This window comes from Telmatherina bonti (assembly GCF_933228915.1).
Source record: "Telmatherina bonti genome assembly, chromosome: 4".
Classification (NCBI taxonomy): Eukaryota; Metazoa; Chordata; class Actinopteri; order Atheriniformes; family Telmatherinidae; genus Telmatherina; species Telmatherina bonti.
This window is the reverse complement of record NC_136622.1, coordinates 29,357,205-29,376,689: the sequence shown is the minus strand read 5'-3', so window position 1 is coordinate 29,376,689 and position 19,485 is coordinate 29,357,205. Positions and strand designations below refer to the sequence as shown.

Sequence of the window (19,485 nt, the reverse complement as noted above, 5' to 3'; positions counted from 1 at the left end):
CAATCTAGCAACACTCCCAGGGATTTTTTTCCTCCCTCTCTTGACCTGCTTAGTCTGGCCAAAGGATGCACCTTCACTTTCAGATTAAAAAGTCCACAAACAGCAGAACACAGACCCAGATATGACTCTATGGCTTGCCATTGTGTCGGTGCACCAGCAAATCCCATTTCTGAGCTTCTGCGCCATTTTACTGAGTTGCACCAACTCTTGATTAATCAGATCAAGTAACAACTTTCTTGAGATCAAGCCCGCAAAAAGACACAGATTAACATTGAAATACTGCAGACACAGTTTGACTGCCTTGACAGCAGGCCAAACAAATATTATAGTATTTATCAAATGTTTTAGAAATCCACAGCTGGTTTCTTTAAGGAAATACTTTGTATGTTAAGCTTTACCTGATTTATATGCATGTTAAACTCTCATGTAACTAATATCTGAACCAATATGTTTTCCATTATAGAAAAACATTCTATAGATTTTGACAAGCAAACTAAACAAGAGGTTCTGAATCCACTAAAACGAACAAACCTAATGTCTACATTTTAAAATTTATCATGGAAACAGAGCGAAAATGGTCTGAAATCAGCAGTTTAACTTCATATCAGTGCTTTTTCTCTCTCTTGCCTATTTCCAGCTGCAAACAGATTAGACTTATGAATCTTGATAGCAACAGTCCTAAGAAAAGAGCACATATTTACTTGGATCATCTATTGTGAAGCTGAGCCAGAGGTGTGATGAGACCTTTGTGTGATCATCATAGTCTATGTCTACAGTAGATAGGCCCAGGTGAGGGGGCTTGAAAGGGGGTCTTTGTCACGAGGAGAGGCACAGTAATTCCAGGGTTGTGACCTTTGAGCGATCCCTGCTCATTCCACAACCAGGAAGGGAAGATTTAGCATCTTACCTTCACCAGGTCTGACTGGTTTGGTAAATTGTATTTATATTCGAGACAGATGTTAGCAGAGCACTTATCCTAACATCAGCTTAAATCCCTTCACACTAAGCTGCATCTCCCCCTCTGTGTACTTTGTGTTGATGAATTCCCATTTCTCGTGATAACAAGGCTTGATTGTTGTGGGGGTATTTGTCGATTCTTAAGGCGTATTACAGATTTTTAATGTTTGTTATTGTAATTGAGGTATAACAACAAATAGTGCAAATACTGATGAATCCAGCAACCAAAACATTTCAGGAATTTAACCAATTTAGCAGCTGAATCAATAATGACTATCTTTTACAAAATGCAGCTCTGAAATGCCGTCAGGTTAAGTCACTGTTGCTGTGTCACTACAAGGAAAGCAAAAGTACATTTCAATTAGACTACCTGATGCTCTGTTGTGTTACTTTGGAAAATGATGAAACTGCACAAGTATGGAAAAGAGAGACAAAAGTAAGAACCACCCAATCAATGTCTGAAAGATGGTGAAAAGATACAACAAGAGAGATCAGGTGGTAATGCTGTACCACTGGGGCCGAATCTGATCATCTGTAAGAGTTAGAGAAGTTACCGACACTATTTATAGCATCAGCTAAAAGCTGCTAATGTCTGCCCTGTAAATGCATTAGTGAGCTGCATTTAATATTGCAGCATTACCGTGGCTCTTTCTAAAACAGTGTTACAGTAATGTCACTGACTGCCGGCGCAACTGCAGGTACAAATCTGTGTTAGCGTACAGCAGGAGTTCTGTCCAGCTTCACACATCCTTCTTCTCTGGTGCTCTGACTGTATACAGCCTTCTCCCAGCACACACAATAGGCCTCTGTGTGCACGGCCCGCGGAATGCTGCGAGATGGCAGGGCAGTGGGATAGCTGCGTGGTGAGGATGGGGGTTGGTGGGTGAGGAAGGGTGTGGAAGCTCGGAGGATGAAAAAGGGGAGGCGGGGGAGCAGGGTTGGTTTGAGGGTAGGGGAAGGGGAAGAGATGGCAGGGACGGAAGGAGGGTGGTGATGGAGGGGCTGATCTCTCTACTGTACGGGTGCATAGAGGCTCCAGGGGTCTACAGGGTGTCTAGGTTTCGGAACAGTGACCGTATTAGAGGGGGTAGATGCAGGCCTCTGTGCAAACATAAACTGATGGCGGGAGGTAGTCTTCATCCACTTGGAGGAGACCATGAACAGACCTGGTTCACAATGTATCCTGCCCTTCATAAAAACTGGAGGCTATAAATGTTTCTGTCAGGAAAAAAAAGAAAGAAGAAATACAAAACTTTTAACCTCTGGAATTTTATTCATAATGCAACAAAACTTAGCATACACACAGGCGGCCCCCTTGAGGATGTAATGCACACTGCCTGGATGCTGAGATGTTCCTCTGCAGGCAACTGTTGATTTTTACTTCATAAAAACTCAGTTACACGATATTTAGACCAAGCATGCGTATGACTTGTTGGAAATGGGAAAGTAAAAGTGAATACTAGGCTGACAAGTGGGTCTGAAGGTAGTTAAGACTTTTTTGCTGAGCTCCACCACTTGCCAGGAGGCCATAGGAACTACAGGAGTCAGGAATTCAGCCATTCGTTTTAGAAGTAGCACTCCTGAATATCCACATGTGATGAGATTTAAAAGCTTTTATTTGTTTGATTGTTTAAATGCAGAATTTGCATGTCTGTAGGAATTTTTAAGAGCAATACTCAGTCATTCTTCAGAATTATCCTTCCTTTGCCAAATTATAACCTAAGTTAAAGTAAAAACATTAATACTTTATTCAGCATAAACTAATAATGTGTTATTATGTTTTACCCTTTAAATCTTTCTACATCGTGACTACAGTGACTCACATTGTGAGACACTAAACAGAAAATCAGAATGATATTTACTTCTAAAGTGAAGGTAAATTAGGAATAAAGGGATTTTAATTGGGATTAAAAAGGCAAGACAGACAATATGATTATAATAAAGAAATAACAGTTTCAACTTGGATGCAGGAACAGGAGTTTTGTAGGGTGTCCTGAAAGTCACTTTGCAGTCTGCTACCCACAGAAAGAAAACACAGTATGACTTAAGTCTGGGAAGTTATTAGAAGCTGGTGCATATGGCACTATTTGGGTAGGACTATACCCAGAGAAGAAATGGAATTTGCCCACCCTGGGTGGCACAGGGATAATTGTCCTTTCCTTTAAGAGATGACTTAAGCGATGCATTAAATCTCTACAAGAATTTAAAAGTCTCTAATAAAAGGATTTGTTTCTCTGTGTGCTATTCTCATTTCATGCTTCTGCTTAATATCAACTGATTACCACGCAGCCTGTATTAAAGCTTTTGGTTTGAATGGGACTGGAAAAGGGATTGGATTAGGTTGTGATATGCACTTTGCCTCAGAGCTAATATTTGAACTTATGTGCTGCGTATGGTAGCACCAGCAGAATATGCCCTCTCCATTTTGGGTGATTTGAAAAAGTCAGCTTGCATTACTTCTCTCATAATGACAGTGTAATTGGTAATGTGGCAAGCAAAGGCTGAAAATGAGGATAAAACCATATTTCAAATGGGTTTAGAACTAATAACTACATGTTATACTGTTCAATGTCACAAATGATCAATCCCCCTTGTTCTGAAATGACTTGGAGCAAGGAGCCTAGGTATTTGACCAGCTCCTTTAAAGTTTTATTTGTCTAATGATCAAAAACATTTGATTGATCACAAAGAGTAAAATGTTTGCCAAAGTAATTAAAACAAATGCCTCAATCAAATTTCAGGAGTCATTGCTCTTTTTCTGTCTGAAGGGCCAGGGCTTTATCCAGTCCTGCATATTACTGAGCCCAAATCAAAGCACCAGAGCCGGTATGTTTCTTTTCCTGTGTGAGATGGAGGGGGAAGAGGTTAAGTTTGTGCAGGCTTGGTGAGTGCAGTGAGGGGGGCTTTCTCACACAAGATGGAGGATGAAGGGACAAAGGTGGCATTCATTGGCCCAGGAATGGAAAACATTTTCTCCTGAAAACAGAGAAGCTGCAACCGGCAAAGGTAGTGCAGAGAGGCCATGGGTTAGCACGGACCCCTTTGGAGAAGGGGAATGCCTAAAAAAATGCAGACAAGACAACCGCAGGATAATGACCTCTTAATTATTTGTTAATGAAGATAATATTACATCACTAAGGGTCCGCACTGAATATGATATTGCACAGTCGGTATGAATAAGAAAAGCTGCATGTGTATTGTGCAGCTGAGCATGGAACAGATTGATTATCATCAGTATCCTTAGAAATCCTCTGGAAGATCAAAGTTGACCTTAAAAAGACCAATGGTGGCCTTGAGATGCATGACAACAATACAGAGACGTTGCAGATAAAGAACATTCAGAAAAATCATAGCATTGCAGAAAACACGAGTATAACATGACAGCAACAATTACTGAAAGCCTGGTCATTAAACTGAAAAAAAAAAAAATCTGCATTTTTCTTTAAACAATACAACAGAAACCAATAAAACACAAAGAATATCACAAAGAAAAAAGTTTAAAAACAAATCAAGATTGATAAAAAGCTATTCAAGTATCCAATTAATTCTTTAGATTTCAGAAAGAAGTAGACTTTAGTCCTTCTAAGCGTCATTTTGTTGGTGCACATAATAAGTCATCTAGCAGAGCATCTAAAAGCAGAGACCAAAGAGCAAGACAGCAGAGTATGTCTGAAGCACCAGAAAACAAGACGACACCTTGAGAGGAAGGATCTCAGACACATCGCTGGTGTCCTAATAGAGTCAGACATGAGAAGAGGGTTCTGGTGTGAGTCTGCCACCTAGAGGACAAGACAGTGAGACATCAGTGTGACTAACTCACCATGAGGTGTCACCGTCTCACGGTGGTAGAAAAGAGTCTCTGGTGACAACATGATAAAATCACTTTTAACAAGAAACAAGCAAAAACTAAATAATAGACACCTGCTCACCTTTAGATTTAGCGACTTATAATGAAAGAAAGTTTAACTACTGACTGATTTACAATAATTTGATTATGATAATTATGATACCCATAACAACCTCATTGAATAAGAGATTATTTATTGGGCTTCTCAGAATTACACAATACAAAAACATACACCAATATTATTATTGATATAGTGATTGTTAGTCATCAGTCATTCCCACCCATTTAATTATTGGCAGTAGCAAAAAAAACACAATAAAACATTGTTGGCTCTAAAATTAAATAACAATGAATTTAAAGTGGTACTGTATGCAGGTTATCCAGTACAAATGGTTGAAGAGAGCAAAGACAATCCAGACTATTTTGGATAAATACATGGATTGGGTTTGAATAATCTATGTGACAACAAGTCAATGAACTGGTTTGTTGTTCACGGCTTCAGTTTATTTCATGTGGTCCAGTTTGACAGTTGTTCATGCTCAAAGTCTCTCATGGATTGCTTGTTTTTTTGTTTTTTTTTTTTCTATTACATACCCAGTAGCTCCTGACATAATTGTAGAGATTTGATCATTCATTCCTAAAAATTTCCTTGGATTTGAATGGAATGCCGTGCAAATTCACAATATTTTTTTTATTTCATTTCATATATATATATATATATATATATATATATATATATATATATATATATATATATATATATATATATATATATATATATATATATATATATATATATAAAAGAATTTTTACAATAGATTTGCAGTATTCTTAATAATAGATCATACAGATGATTTACTACAGGGTTAAAGTGAATTTCTTCCCTTCTACTGATGCAGTTTTAAGAGTCATATACCTGGTGGGCTTTATGAAACTGAGCTTTATTGCAGTAGCTGGTGCTTGTTGAAGCCATCGTGGGGTCCGTGTCATAGCTCCGCCCCCCACAGACAGCCTGTACTGTCCTGTGTTCAGTCTGCAACACAGCAGCTGTTATTACAACCCCATGGACCAATAGCTACATCTCTCTGTCAAGATCAGCCAGTGAAGGGGGAACAAGAAAATATAAATCTGTTTAATTATTAAAGTTTGAATCCAAACTTAACACAATGCATTGCCTGAAAAGTCTGAGGACAGCCAACGCGGGAATTTTACAGCTATGTAAACATGCAGTTGTCTCCGCCAGAGTTGGAGCTGACATGTCCAGGAGTCAGCAACCTGTTCCTTCCCTCAGCTGGACAGCATCACCTCACACCCACAGAGCCTTTCATCAGCAGGGCCCTGGTGTGGACCAAGGACACTCCAAGTAGGTCTCACTAGCCTGTCATATCTGTAATAAGCAACAGAATTACTGATATTAGTTGTCCTGTCATGTTAAACCAGCAGTGCTCCCACGGTCAATGTAAAAAGTTAAGCTATCTGATGTTACTAGCATTAGCCACCGAGGATACCAAAGTAAATGTTTACATGTCGATTTACTCAAGTTACAACAGGTAATTACTTAAAAAATAGAACCATTTTTATTTTAATGCAATGAGAGTTACAGTTTGAGGATTTTTTTTTATTTTTTATTTTACTTTGTGTGGGGAAAATTTACAAAGTTTCTGCCAGAGGCTAAAAAAAAGCAGCAGCTTGCCTAAATTAAATAGTTCATTTTATCTTAGCATAGTAGCAAGGTACAGCTATGGCAAACATGACACTGATCATATTAAAAAGAAAAATTATTATTATCATTATTATTATTATTATTATTATTAAAATAAGATAAAAATATATATTAATGATAATGTTAACTTGGTTGTATTAGAGTATCACTACAGAGTGAGTACACAAGCTTCAGATTTCAAAGAAACTTTTGAGTTTTTATAGGAAGAAACACTCCTAAACTCATGATAACAAAACCTTTCCTTTCCTTAGATAAAACTATGAAACTCAACGAGTAACAAAGTGTTTTATTAGAAAAACGTAAAAAATCCACCGAAGCACTTATTGTTTCTCTTCTTTTAGCAATGCAAGTCAAGTTTACTTGTGTAGGATAGGGGACACATTACAAAGGAACTTAATATTAAACTTTAAAAAGACAAAAATGAATATAAATATGATAAAATTAAATGAAAGTTACCCCCGCGACCCTTGATCGGATTAAGTGGTTCAGATAATAAATGAATGAATAAAATGAAAGTTACACAGCATGGAATGAGCAGTTGCTAAAAAAAAAAAAGGTGGCAAATAGAAACTTAGACTTAAGACTGCCGAGAGTTTCAGCAGTCCTGCACTTTTCTAGGATTTTGTTCCAAATGTGAGGAGCATAAAAACTAAATACTGCCTCTCTGTAGACTTGTAGACTTGTAGACTTGATTGTGATAACCTGAGAGATCTGACAAGTTCATAACAAACCAGAAGGTCCTTGATGTATTTAGGCTCTAAACCATTCAGTGCTTTTTAAACCAAGCAGGATTTTGAAGTCAGTCAGGAAGCCAGTGTAAAGATATGAGGACTGGAGTTGATCCCCTTTCTGGGTCATAGTGAGGACTTAAGCAGCAACATCCTGGACTAACCGCTGCTGTTTGATGGACTTTTTAGGAAGACCTGTAAGAACAGTAGCCTAGACTACTAAAGATAAATGTGTGGACAAGTTCTTTCTAAATCCTGCTGAGACATCAGTCCTTTAATCCTCGATATGTTCTTTAAGTGATAATAGGCTGACTTTACAACTGCCTTAATGTGACTGCTGAAATTCAGGTCTGAGTCCATGACTTCTCCCAGTTTTATGCCTTTGTTGTTAGTTTTTACTTTATAGTAACCTACTTGTTCCCATGCTCAAGCTCCACCAGAAATGATAGAAAACTAGGTTAATATTGTAATTCTTCACTCATGAACATAAAGGAACTTTTTCATATCCAGCACTATAGCGAACAGAGAAACAAATCTGATTTAATCAGGTTAATTGGCAGTAGTACAATAACATGATAGATAAATAAAAATTGTCACACAAAGGTCAGTTTTTAATAAACAGGGACATGTAAGGTGTTTGGTGGAAAACTACGTGTCCTATAAGTCAGTTAAGGCTAACATCAATACAACTTTGCAAAGAATTTATAAAAGTAAAGCATTCTGATAAAAAACCTCAAATAATCCAGAAAAATGCATAATTTATTCAATGGTTTCATGATTATTTTAAAATTGTCATTTGGTATTGCCATTTAATGTGCTCATATAAGGGTTTCATATTATTTGGAAAACATGGAATATCACTGTTAAACCTCTAATATTTTCTATATGCATCTGATCTGAGGTGTGTTAACAAGTTAATTTTCATCCTTTCATTCTAAAAGGTTTCTGGATATCCAGTATTTGATGACATTGGAAAAATTGACAAAACTGAAGAAGACTTGTCAACTGCAGCTGAAGTCTGATCGTCTGAGGAAAATGACAGACACAATGTGTTTCATCTGCATATGAATTATAAACTGTATTATAGGGGTGGGAAAATCGAATTGAAAAATCGAAAATCAGTATTTTTTTGCTTCACAATTTTAAAATCGATTTTTTTTTTTTGTTTAAAAAATCTATTTTTTTTTCAAACAAATAAAAATAATCCATTATAAAAAATTTAGTCATTTTTATTGTTTTTATTGATCTTTTTACTTGTCTTCTGGGGCGTTATAGCAGCAGAATGATGATCTGGCTACTGTCTTTTTTTTATAATTGATATTAAGAAATATTACAAGCAAAAAAAAAAGTTTTATACATTTATTTTGTTTTTAATCTACAAAAATCAACAATATCAAAGAATTGTGATAATCGCAATTAAAATAGAATCGGCACCCAAAAAAATCGAAATTGAATCGAATCAGGACAAAAGCGTATCGTCACAGCCCTACTATATTATGATTTTTTTTAAATTATTTTTATTATATTACCAAGCGGGAGCATGTAAAAGACGTTTTCCTGTTCCAACACACTCAATGAGAATGTTCTGTTCAAGAGCGTGTCCTGAAGCTGTGCACATGCCGGTTAGTGATCCGTTCATTTGAGCCAGATCAGGTGAAGCAGGAACACGTCTAAATCTAGCAGGGCAATACTTTCCTAGAACCAAGAAGAGGTCTTCTGGAGTATATGTTATGCAAGTTAATTACTTCAGTTCTTAATTGTCTTTACTCTTTGTAAATTCAAATAAAAGAAGATACATTAATTAATAAAAGCAATAATATTTTTGAGTTCATGACTTCTCAAATTACCAGCTGCTGATTGGTCAATAGCTGGAGCAATACTGCTTACTTTTAACATAAAAACTGAGACCTTACACATAGGTTTCACTCAACACCTTATCCTGTTTGAAGATCATAACATATTGTGTCTGTTTGCAGAGGTCGCTTGATGTCCAGTATGGAGGACTTACTTTTCTACACAATCACCGATGGCAAGGAAATGATTCCTCTCTCCCAGTTCATCTCTGTAAGTCAGCAGCACATTCACTTGAATTCTGTCAGGCTAAGCACTATTTCAGCTTTCCATGTGTCCTATGGCACACTTGTTAAATGTGTAAATCAACACGTTGAGCAGCCTAGTAGCCTAATTGGAAACCTCCCCAGCTGACTGCAAGCTCTGGTGTAGACAAAATGTTTGGGGACTGTCTCATGTAGTAGGTCTGATTATAGTAGGTGTGACTCTGCAGACTGAGGTCATTACCATTAGAGATCAACATTCATTTCTTTCAACATTTGGTTTAATTGTTTCTGGGCTTTTGTTTTTGAGTGTAATGGCATATTATTTAGCACAGTAAGACCTGATGAAAATTCATGCACCCTTCAGCACCTCAGCCTTAAATTGAGGTTTAAAATATTGCAGGTACATGTGAAACATATAGGGTTGACTGTTCCTTGAACTACACACAAACACACTACAAATTCCTTTGAATATTGGCCACAGTTCACATTTTCAAACTCTTTTAAGTTCCAAAATGTTAATAAAATTATAAAATTATGATACAAGTAATCTTCTTTATAATTACGTTTCTGAGCCTAGAATGAGTGAATATTTGCAGGATTATTAGAGACACTGATCAGTGCAGTCTTTTATTTAAATTATTCATTTGTGAAATTTCCAACATGTGTTTTAAGGCAGCCAAAGATAAAAAAAAAAAAAAAAAAAGGCAGACATCTGGAAATCTATGTGTCTTTGGCAACTCAGTGCTTTTGAAAACAGGCATGCATTTAGGAGATGGGACATGTGTCAATACAGGTGGCAGCTTGTTACACCACACATGACTGCATGTGTTTGTAGAGTCAACCAGGGCAGGAGATGGATGCTTAAAGTGCTCCTTAACATCTTTTTAAGTAAATAACTGCAAAAAACATCCAACCACATAAGCTTGTAGTTAGCCCATAACAATGTTTTTTGACTAAATCACTCTTGTAGCTAAAAGCCAACCAATAAAGTACAATTTTATAATTGTTTAAGTCATTAATTTTGCAAAAGAATAAAACGAAATCAAAAATAAATGGAAATAAAGTTGTTTTCTTAAGAGACTGGTTGTTGTTGGCTAATAATTAAAAGAAAAAAGGTTTCGCCTTCCTCAAATTAACAAAACAATCCCAAAATGCATTGCCAGTTTTGCTTTATGTTCATATAGTTTTCCAAGTATTAACTAATGCCAAGTTAAAATCAAGATGTCAAACTTATCTTTATTTAATGAATGAACTATCAAGTGATAGTTGACTGTTACTTATCTATGAAAACCACAGAAAGCAATAAGCAGAAATTTACATTTATTAGCATCTTGTCTGTGTGGGTTTTATGTTGTTTTATTTTTGAAGGAAAAGCAGTCCTGTTTGCACAACATGTACAGGATAAATCTCTAAAATAAGCTCAGGAACACTCTGTGCGCTGCCCCAACTTTAACATTCCCGCCCTGGAGCTAAGAATCTCACAGACATTTAATAAATGCAACAGCAAGTTGCAGCCATTTGTTAGGTCTATTAGCTCACTGAACAACATATTAGATGTGATTAGTCAAAAGGAAGAAAATCAAACCTCAACCTTCTGTGGGAGGAGTGTTGTGCACATGGTGTCCTTAAAATAGACCCACATGCTTTGTACAGTGACTGCCAGTGTGACCCACAGCGTGAGGGACAGCAGTTATCTGGTCTGCCCTCCTCGCTCTGTTGTAGGCACACCTGAGGCATTAAATCCCTAAAATAAAGTCCATGTGCACACGTTTGAGATTCTGCTAGTTCACATTACATAAATAAAATCCAGGGTTTCATTTATCAACCCCTCCTCCTGTCTATTTCCTGGTAAATTTGTTCGAACATATCTCATTTCTTCAATCTTCAGGCCCTGAAAAAGACAGGTTTGTTGACATCTGACCCCCGGCTGCGTGACTGCGTTCGTCAGATGCGACAGTCCACACGTGACGCTGTTGGACCAGTCATGATGGACAAGAAACTCTTTAGAAGGTGAGAAAAGCTTTGTTTATTGTCGAAGACATGTTTGTGCACACTGTAACTCAAAGGTGTGGGGGGGGGGTTGTGTGAAAACAAGACAGAAGATTATCTGCATTTGTTTAAATGTCACTGCTGCATAATAAGTGCATCAAATGGCCATTCCTAAAAAGCACAGGATGACAGCGTGAAGGCTGCATGGCTTTGTTAGATGAAGACATTTTTATGTTTTCTTATGTAAGGGAGGCGATTTATCGCCAGCACTATTTAAGGCCAAGAGACTGACAGACACAGGCGTTTTATAGCTGACAGCTGTTATGAGCTGAATTCACATGCGTGCATGCACCGGTCTCCCAGGCTGTTAAGGAAAGGGCATCACTCTGGTCGAGCTCCAGACTGTGGTAAGTAAATTAGCAGGCTCAGTGGATATATAAGCGCCATGCGTCCTGCTGTCCTAATGGTGTAATTTCCTAACTAGCAGTTAAAATTCACAGGAACTCATCGCCTGATGTAAAACTGCCGTGGGTTTGCACGGTCTGTGTAACCTGACTAAATAAATCCGCCATGCCAATTTTTTTCTTCTTGTTTCCTAAAATTGTGAACTTATCCCACCGACCTGAGAATTCACAATGAATGTGCTACTAGAAACTGAGAAAGCTATCTGGCATTATTTTTAGGACATGGCCGACATAAATTATGCAAGCTTTCTCCACTCCCTTTTTCCTGGTGTCTCAAAACCTCACTGTAGCATCGCCTTGGATGTAGTCAGGGCTGCTGGCCAGATATTTCAGTTCAGACCGGCTGTGACAGAATGTACATACCATTCACTGAGGAGCGTGCGATGACGCTGGCCAATTATAGCACTGAAAATCTCTAACCCTAACTATCAGGGTGTGCTGAACAGACATACTTGTTTACTAATTTTTACAATCTGCTGGCTGGTTTGAACTTATTTTCATGAAAGTATTCATATCATAACATACATCTTAAAGACTTTCGTATTTTCTGTTCAGTTTTATCGTACATTTCCAAGGTACCACTTAGCATTTAGTGCTTCCGTCATGTCTAACAAACGTCTGTACTATCCTCCAGTGCAAACAGGACAAGGAAACATATCTCCATTCCAGGCCTTCCAGCTGACTATGGGCTCTTATCTTGACCTATAACTCACTTTTGCTTAACCACTGTAAGAGTTAGCTGTAAGAGATTAAATTAGCATCACAGGAATATTTTGTACCGGCCAATTTTCCTGTAATTTGATCGCTGTAGTCATCTTGCATTCATATAAATGGATTAGATCTAGTCCTGGCCATGCTACCTTTCCATCATTTAGCAATCAATCACTTTTACTGGAGTTACAAGGAAATCATCATTAATGTTATTAGCAGCTGCTGTGCTCTATCAGATCTGTTGATTTTCCTCCAGAGCGCTGTGTCTGAATTTTAAATTACGGTTGCTTGGATATTTACATTCATCGCGGTTGTTCGCAGCAGCTAGAAGGCTGTGCTGGAAATTTTATTTATTCCAGTTTTGGTTGCATCCGAAGTTGTAAAGCCTGAACAGATGAAACCTATATTATCATCATCACCAATTATTTGAATGAAACCAACACTCCCAGTTCAAGCAGAGTTTCTGTTTTTTGGCAGCATATCCATTTTTTTTTGCAAAGAAAAAAAAGTATTATATGTCTTTTTAGTTTTTGTTTGTTGTTTTCTTCTTATCAGTTGAACTGTGTGCTCCTGTTGTAGGTGTGTGGGCAACAACATCATGCTGCTGACTAAGGCTTTCAGAAGGAAATTCATCATCCCTGACTTTGAAACGTTTACCCATCAGATCAGTAAGATGTACGACAGTGCACATCAGACAGACGGGGGACAGGTAAGTAGCCATGCTTGCAGACTGTGCTTTTCTTCGTCGTGTCACACTCACATTTGTTTAATTCCCTTATCCAGGTAGCTGATTACATTCCTCAGTTGGCTAAGTTCAGCCCTGAACTCTGGGGTGTGTCTGTATGCACAATAGACGGACAGAGGTGAAGTCACGGTTCAGCTTTGATGTATCTTTTCATTCTGAAAACTTACAGCATGTTTACCAACTCACTCATGCTTGTTTGTTTTTTCTCTGTTCTCCTCTGTTGCGTCCTTGTATCATTGCAGATATTCAGTGGGTGACACCAAGATTCCTTTCTGCCTGCAGTCTTGTGTGAAGCCTCTGGAGTATGCCATCGCTGTGCATGAGCTTGGCAGTGAGCATGTTCACCACTTTGTGGGAAAGGAGCCCAGTGGTTTTAAGTTCAACAAGCTGTCCCTAAATGAAGAAGGCGAGTGGTTTCTGTAATCGATCTCAGTTTCACTCTCTGTTCGAAAGCAACCAGGAACAATAAAACTCATTTATTCTTTGTGCCACTGAGTAAAAAGACATTTTCTCTGGTAATGTAGTGCCCAAACAGCGATTTACCACACAGTGGTCTATCAGTCTACCCACTGACCATTCAACTACCAGTTGTTTTTGTTTGTCTTCTGTTTGCACTAGTCTTCAAATACAGCTGTATTCGTGAAATATGTTTGTGTCTCTGCCAAAAAAAAAAAAAAAAAAAGCAAGGCTAAAAGGAAAAGGTAGATAAGACAAAAAAAAAAAGAAAAAGACCTTGACCTTGCCACTTAGAAATGTGTCCTGGCCCTGAACGCCAGCTGGCAGGATTACGGTCAGGGGGATAGAGTGGACAGACTGGGCAGAACCAGTGAACAAGAATCAGAACAAGATTAGCCTTTATTGTAATTGTGCAGAGCACAAGAAAAACAATGTATAGATGAGAATTAAAAAATTAATACTATTGTAAAATACTAGAAGTAAAAATAATAAGGAAATAGAGAATATACAAATAAATATAGACCAGATTTCATATTATAACATACAGAAATTGAACTGGATTAAACTCACCATACTGCCTCCAGTAAAGCTCAAGAAAAAGCATCAATAGATCAGCTGTGGTTCTTTTTTAGTGATGGAACAAATTATGTGTTTTGACAACAAAACAAACAAGCAAAAAAAAAAAAGTCCCAAAGCTCTTTTATCCATTTTTTTTCTTTTTTTGTTAACTATTATTTTTGTTTACTATTTTATCATTTTACCTTTGCACCTATATGCTGCTATTTGGTTTAATAACGAAGGGTGAATGCATGCAGGTCACACACACAGGGAAGGTAACCTCGTCTATCAGCAGGCAAGTACGTAACGCCATGTTTGCATTTCTCATGCAGATAAACCACACAACCCCATGGTGAACGCTGGCGCTATCGTCATCAGTTCTTTGATCAAGGTAAACTCCAAAGGCACAGATTCAATGATTATAACCCATTACTGAATGCAGGTGATCACATTTTAAAATACGCACAACAAAATATTATGTATTGTCTTTAATGAAGATATGTTGGCAAAATAGAGAGATACATAGATACACATACAAAATAAAGAGAGACATGGAGGGTTAATAACTCCGTCATGGTTTGTAAAGACTACATTAATCAGATGAAACAAGCCTCAGAATCCACAGGAGGCTGCTTTTGATTTTATGTCAAAAATTGTGGTGATTTTATCTTAACAATAAAAATGTTTCAAGATTTCTTTTTTTAATTACAGTCTTTAATAAGAAATAGACATTTTAGATGCCAGCAACAACTGTGACATACCCAAAACTTACAGGCTGGGATCAGTGTTGCAGTGACTTGTGGACTATGGTCATCACCATGTGACTCACTGTTAGCCTGTCCTCCAAACTAAAACATGCAAAGGTGTATTTTAGCTGTAAATGATTTGCTTCCTCCATGGAGTTTTTTTCTTCTTTTGTTTGATTTTTAAGTTTCACAGCTGACTTTGTGGGTTTTCTAATCAAATATTGGTCAAGTTCAGCTGTGAGGGAGGGACTGATAACAGGGGTGTGTGAGCTTTCGGCCAATTACAGGCTCCAGAATAGAGGGTGTTTATCAGCCTCGTACTGCATGTGCAGAGAAGGGGGACATTGTTTGTGTATGTTGTTTGCATGTGATCAATATACATTATGAGGTAATATACGAGTAAATAAGTTGTTGAACGCTAAATTTTACTTTCTATATCAGTATAACTTCTGAAAAAAAATCAGAAAGTTTCATTTAAAAAAATACTTTTCAAAACAGCAGGATCGCCTCAATGAATCTACCCAGAAAGGCATAAAATGAGCAAGTTTAAGTCTCCCCCTGAACACACAGGAACAACAAACATCATCCTTAATCTTTTTAGCTGGAGTCCAATAAATCTGAATGTAAATGCCATTCTGTTTTGGTAATTGTGCAATTTGGTAATGATCCTTTACTGGTCCTTGAAATTCAAGCACAGCCATAAACAGCCTCCCCAGCAACCCTGAGCACGTGGACTGACATGCTCATGGACATCACATACACACAGCTCTCCTCAGCCAACTCCAATGTGTTCCTCAGTGTCAAAGTACTGTAACACTGCCACCTGTAGGGACTGACTGTCTCTATGCCTCTTGTTAAAATGGCATCAGATTTTTTTTTCTCTCTTTTGGCAGCCCCATTCAAATAAGGCAGAGAGGTTTGACTATGTAAGTTAAATCTTTTCCGTTTTTTTTCTCACTAATTCTGCTTTTTTTTGTTTATTTTCTAAATTGACTTTGTAAATGATGTTACAACAGGTAATGGACTTCTTGAAAAGCATGGTGGGTGCAGAGTATGTGGGATTCAGCAATGCAACGTGAGAACACTGATACCAAAAATGATAACACACAGTTTCAGCAATACAAAGAGTTTTACCATTGATGTCTTCTTTCAGCTTCCAGTCAGAGAGAGAGACTGGTGATAGAAATTATGCAATTGGTTATTACCTTAAGGAAAAAAAGGTTTGTGTTTTGTATTTTGTTAAATCACAAGTAATATTACATTAATAGTCCGTGTATGTACTGATGCTGATTATAATTCTTGCAGTGTTTTCCTGACTATGCAGACATGATTGCCGCCCTTGACTTCTACTTTCAGGTGAGAAGGTCAATGTCAGAATATTGGTTGCTTCATCAGTTTAATCCAGACTCAGGTGTCTCAGCAGTTTTAAAATAGATAACCATGAAATTCACCAATAGCATATTTTCTTTCTCCAAATAATGAAAACTTTATTGGCGTCTTTGTTCTTTTGACTTTTGTGTAGAGGTCATCACATTAGCCAAGTGATTTTTGATCATATACTTGCAGATGCACCTTGGATTTATTGCTACTTAGAAAATGGCATGTTCACACTCTGAGAATGATGCTTTAAATTCTTCTCTTCATTTCAGTTGTGCTCCATAGAGGTAACTTGTGAGTCAGGAAGTGTCATGGCTGCTACACTCGCCAATGGGGGCATCTGTCCAATCACAGGTGACCGTGTGTTAAGTGCAGAAGCTGTTCGTAACACCCTGAGTCTCATGCATTCTTGTGGCATGTACGACTTTTCTGGGCAGTTTGCTTTCCACGTGAGTCCCTTTATTTTCATTTTGAAATATTTTTAAGAGAATTTTGTTACAAAGTCATGAAATCTTTTTGTTGGTTCTGCTTGTGTAGGTGGGCCTGCCAGCGAAATCTGGAGTTTCAGGTGCAGTTCTGCTGGTGGTTCCTAACGTCATGGGTATGCTGTGTTGGTCTCCTCCATTAGATCGGCTTGGAAACAGCGTTCGTGGAATTCACTTCTGTCAGGTCAGCAAGGTTTATATTCTGAATGGATCTGCATGTCTTCTTCTATTTGACAAACACATTATTCATTTACTGCAGGTTGTTTCATTGTGAATGCATTTCATTCATTTTCCAACTTTTGGTCCACAAGGAGCTTGTATCTTACTTCAACTTCCACAATTACGACAATCTGAGGCACTTCACGAAGAAACATGACCCCAGGAGACGATCAGATGATGATCCAGTAAGTTCAATCCAACAAGGGTACATGCTGCAGTTGCTATATGGGCTAAAAAGAAAAAAAAACAGTAACTTTGTGCAGTGAGTTAAGATAGAGGATATGACTTCAGATGTATTTTTATTGGACAGACAAAGTTTATGCTTCTGTTTTTTTTATTATTTACCACCTGGTAAATCTTTCCTTCTGATCGTGCAGAACAAGTCGGTGGTGAACCTGATGTTTGCAGCGTACAGCGGTGATGTTGGTGCCCTGAGGAGGTGAGCAGAAACCGAAAAAGCTTTTGCTGCACAGGAACTTGATTTAGCTCTATTACGTTTTGGTGATTAAACATGCACATATTTCCTCTCTTTGCATAAAAATATACATGTATCATTTGTGTGTAAAATGTGATGCAAAACATTTCATATTACTTATTTCCATCTAACCTTAAAAAAATATATATACAAAATAATTTATCATATATCTACTGTATGAAAAGTAGTTTATCATTTTCTTATCTGCTTATCACTAAGGCAGACTTATAATTAGTGTGCTTATTTATTAAGTTATACATTTATGTATTTGCTGAGAGGCAGTCTATGGCTCACTGTTGTCCGCAGTAACTTTTAATGTGTTCTGTGGTGGACACTCTTCATGAAAGGTGTGAAGCAGATCCAGTAAGCAGAGCCATAACTACCCTTATTTCCTAGACTTTATGCAAAGCTCAGCTAACTCTTCTGACTTAGGCAGACAGCAATGAGATCCTGTCTTCTGTTTTAAACAAATTATTGATCTTCTAAGCATTTGCAGCTTTTTGGAACATCTTTTCTCTGTACTGAGCTCTAAAAGGCACACTTTCTAACATTGGGATCTTATACGAACCACTTCAGTTACAGTGATATTCCCATGTTGTGGTTGTCTGTATCCCCTCCAGGTTTGCTCTTTCAGCTGTGGACATGGAGCAGAGAGACTATGACTCTCGTACGGCACTCCACATTGCTGCTGCTGAAGGTGACACTTCTCATCACTAGTTTGTTTATTTTCAGAAATCTCGGCTTTTGCATGTCCATCACATCACTGCTCTGGATTTATGTTCTTTGCACTTTGAAGTTTGGCTTCCTCACTATTTTTTTTTTTATCCTCTCAGGCCATGAAGAAGCTGTACTCTTCCTAACTGAGATATGTAAAGTGAATCCCCACATTAAAGACAGGTAGGAAGTCAGATAAACACTCATCTGATACTAACTCATTTTACTAACTATAACACTCCATCCATCTCCATATCGCACTGTGTTATCTATCAGATGGGGGAACACACCCCTAGATGACGCCATGCAGTTTGGCCATGATGTTGTTGTTTCAGTCCTGCAAAAGTACCAAAGTGTGTACACTGACAGCAACTCACAAAGCAACACGGAGGAGCAGAAAACCACACTGGACACAATGGAAGGCAATCTGTGAAGTTCACAGGATTGTGAGGATTCCTAATGCAAATCTATCGACGAATGAATGGAAACAGGATGATTGAGGAGACTTATGAAAGAATGAATTTTTATTTAAAATGCAGTAAAAATATGTCATACTTTATACTGCTAAAAACTGCATTTATGCACACTGCAGGCTTGGATGCTAATGTGTGGAAATGCAGTGTGTCAACAAGCAATGTGATGAAGGAGAAAAAAAAGCATTTAACAGATTTTGTTGTTTGACTTATGTGGAAATATTAAAACTGCTTTTGTCTTCATTCTAATAGATGTAAATATTTAATAGATTCATTTTCAGCATATTGAAATTTTGTATATTTTAATTGCTTAAACGCTATTTAATGTTTTTATGCTTTCTGTGGAAAAACAATATTTGCAGAGCTGTCGCATCAATAATTCTACCTCAACAGATGATTTAGTACTTCAGGATTAAACAGCAGACAGGACTGTTCAATCTGGGGAATACCATGCATATCAAGATCTGTTTTTCATTCACCTTATAGCTTTTATAATAAACATGACTAACTTGTGTCATCGTAGCCTTTCGTGCATGGTCATTATATGTTTGGGTTTCTGAGATTTTTAAAAATCTTTTATAATTTCTTGATTTCTCACCACCTGCCACTCATTATTTACCCCCTTTGTTTTAAGTTTCAGTGAGATTATTCCTCAGCATGATTTCTGTACAAACCCCCAACTTGCTGTAGATATCATCACTCCGCAGTAAATAAACAAGTATGGAAGCAGTTTCAGTTTGAGTTATTTTATTAGACAACAT

The 19,485-nt window shown here is 37.5% G+C and overlaps 1 protein-coding gene across 1 annotated transcript; it reads left to right on the top strand.

Annotated features, from left to right (window-relative positions):
• Positions 1-5,861: 5,861 nt before the first annotated feature.
• gls2a (glutaminase 2a (liver, mitochondrial)) lies at positions 5,862-19,454 on the top strand. Its single transcript, XM_079238928.1, has 18 exons — positions 5,862-6,167; positions 9,232-9,319; positions 11,201-11,322; positions 13,056-13,185; positions 13,260-13,339; positions 13,464-13,627; positions 14,568-14,626; positions 15,875-15,907; positions 15,998-16,056; positions 16,135-16,201; positions 16,287-16,337; positions 16,631-16,807; positions 16,896-17,027; positions 17,155-17,247; positions 17,440-17,501; positions 18,158-18,234; positions 18,371-18,434; positions 18,528-19,454. The coding sequence occupies exons 1-18, from the start codon at positions 5,971-5,973 to the stop codon at positions 18,682-18,684; spliced, it is 1,812 nt and encodes a 603-aa protein (XP_079095054.1). The 5' UTR covers positions 5,862-5,970; the 3' UTR covers positions 18,685-19,454.
• Positions 19,455-19,485: the final 31 nt, after the last annotated feature.

Coding starts and splice junctions, on each gene's coding strand:
- gls2a (XM_079238928.1), top strand. CDS start 5,971: ATGCATTGCCTGAAAAGTCTGAGGACAGCCAACGCGGGAATTTTACAG. Junction 6,168..9,231: donor GTGGACCAAGGACACTCCAA/GTAGGTCTCACT, acceptor GTCTGTTTGCAG/AGGTCGCTTGATGTCCAGTA. Junction 18,435..18,527: donor AATCCCCACATTAAAGACAG/GTAGGAAGTCAG, acceptor GTTATCTATCAG/ATGGGGGAACACACCCCTAG.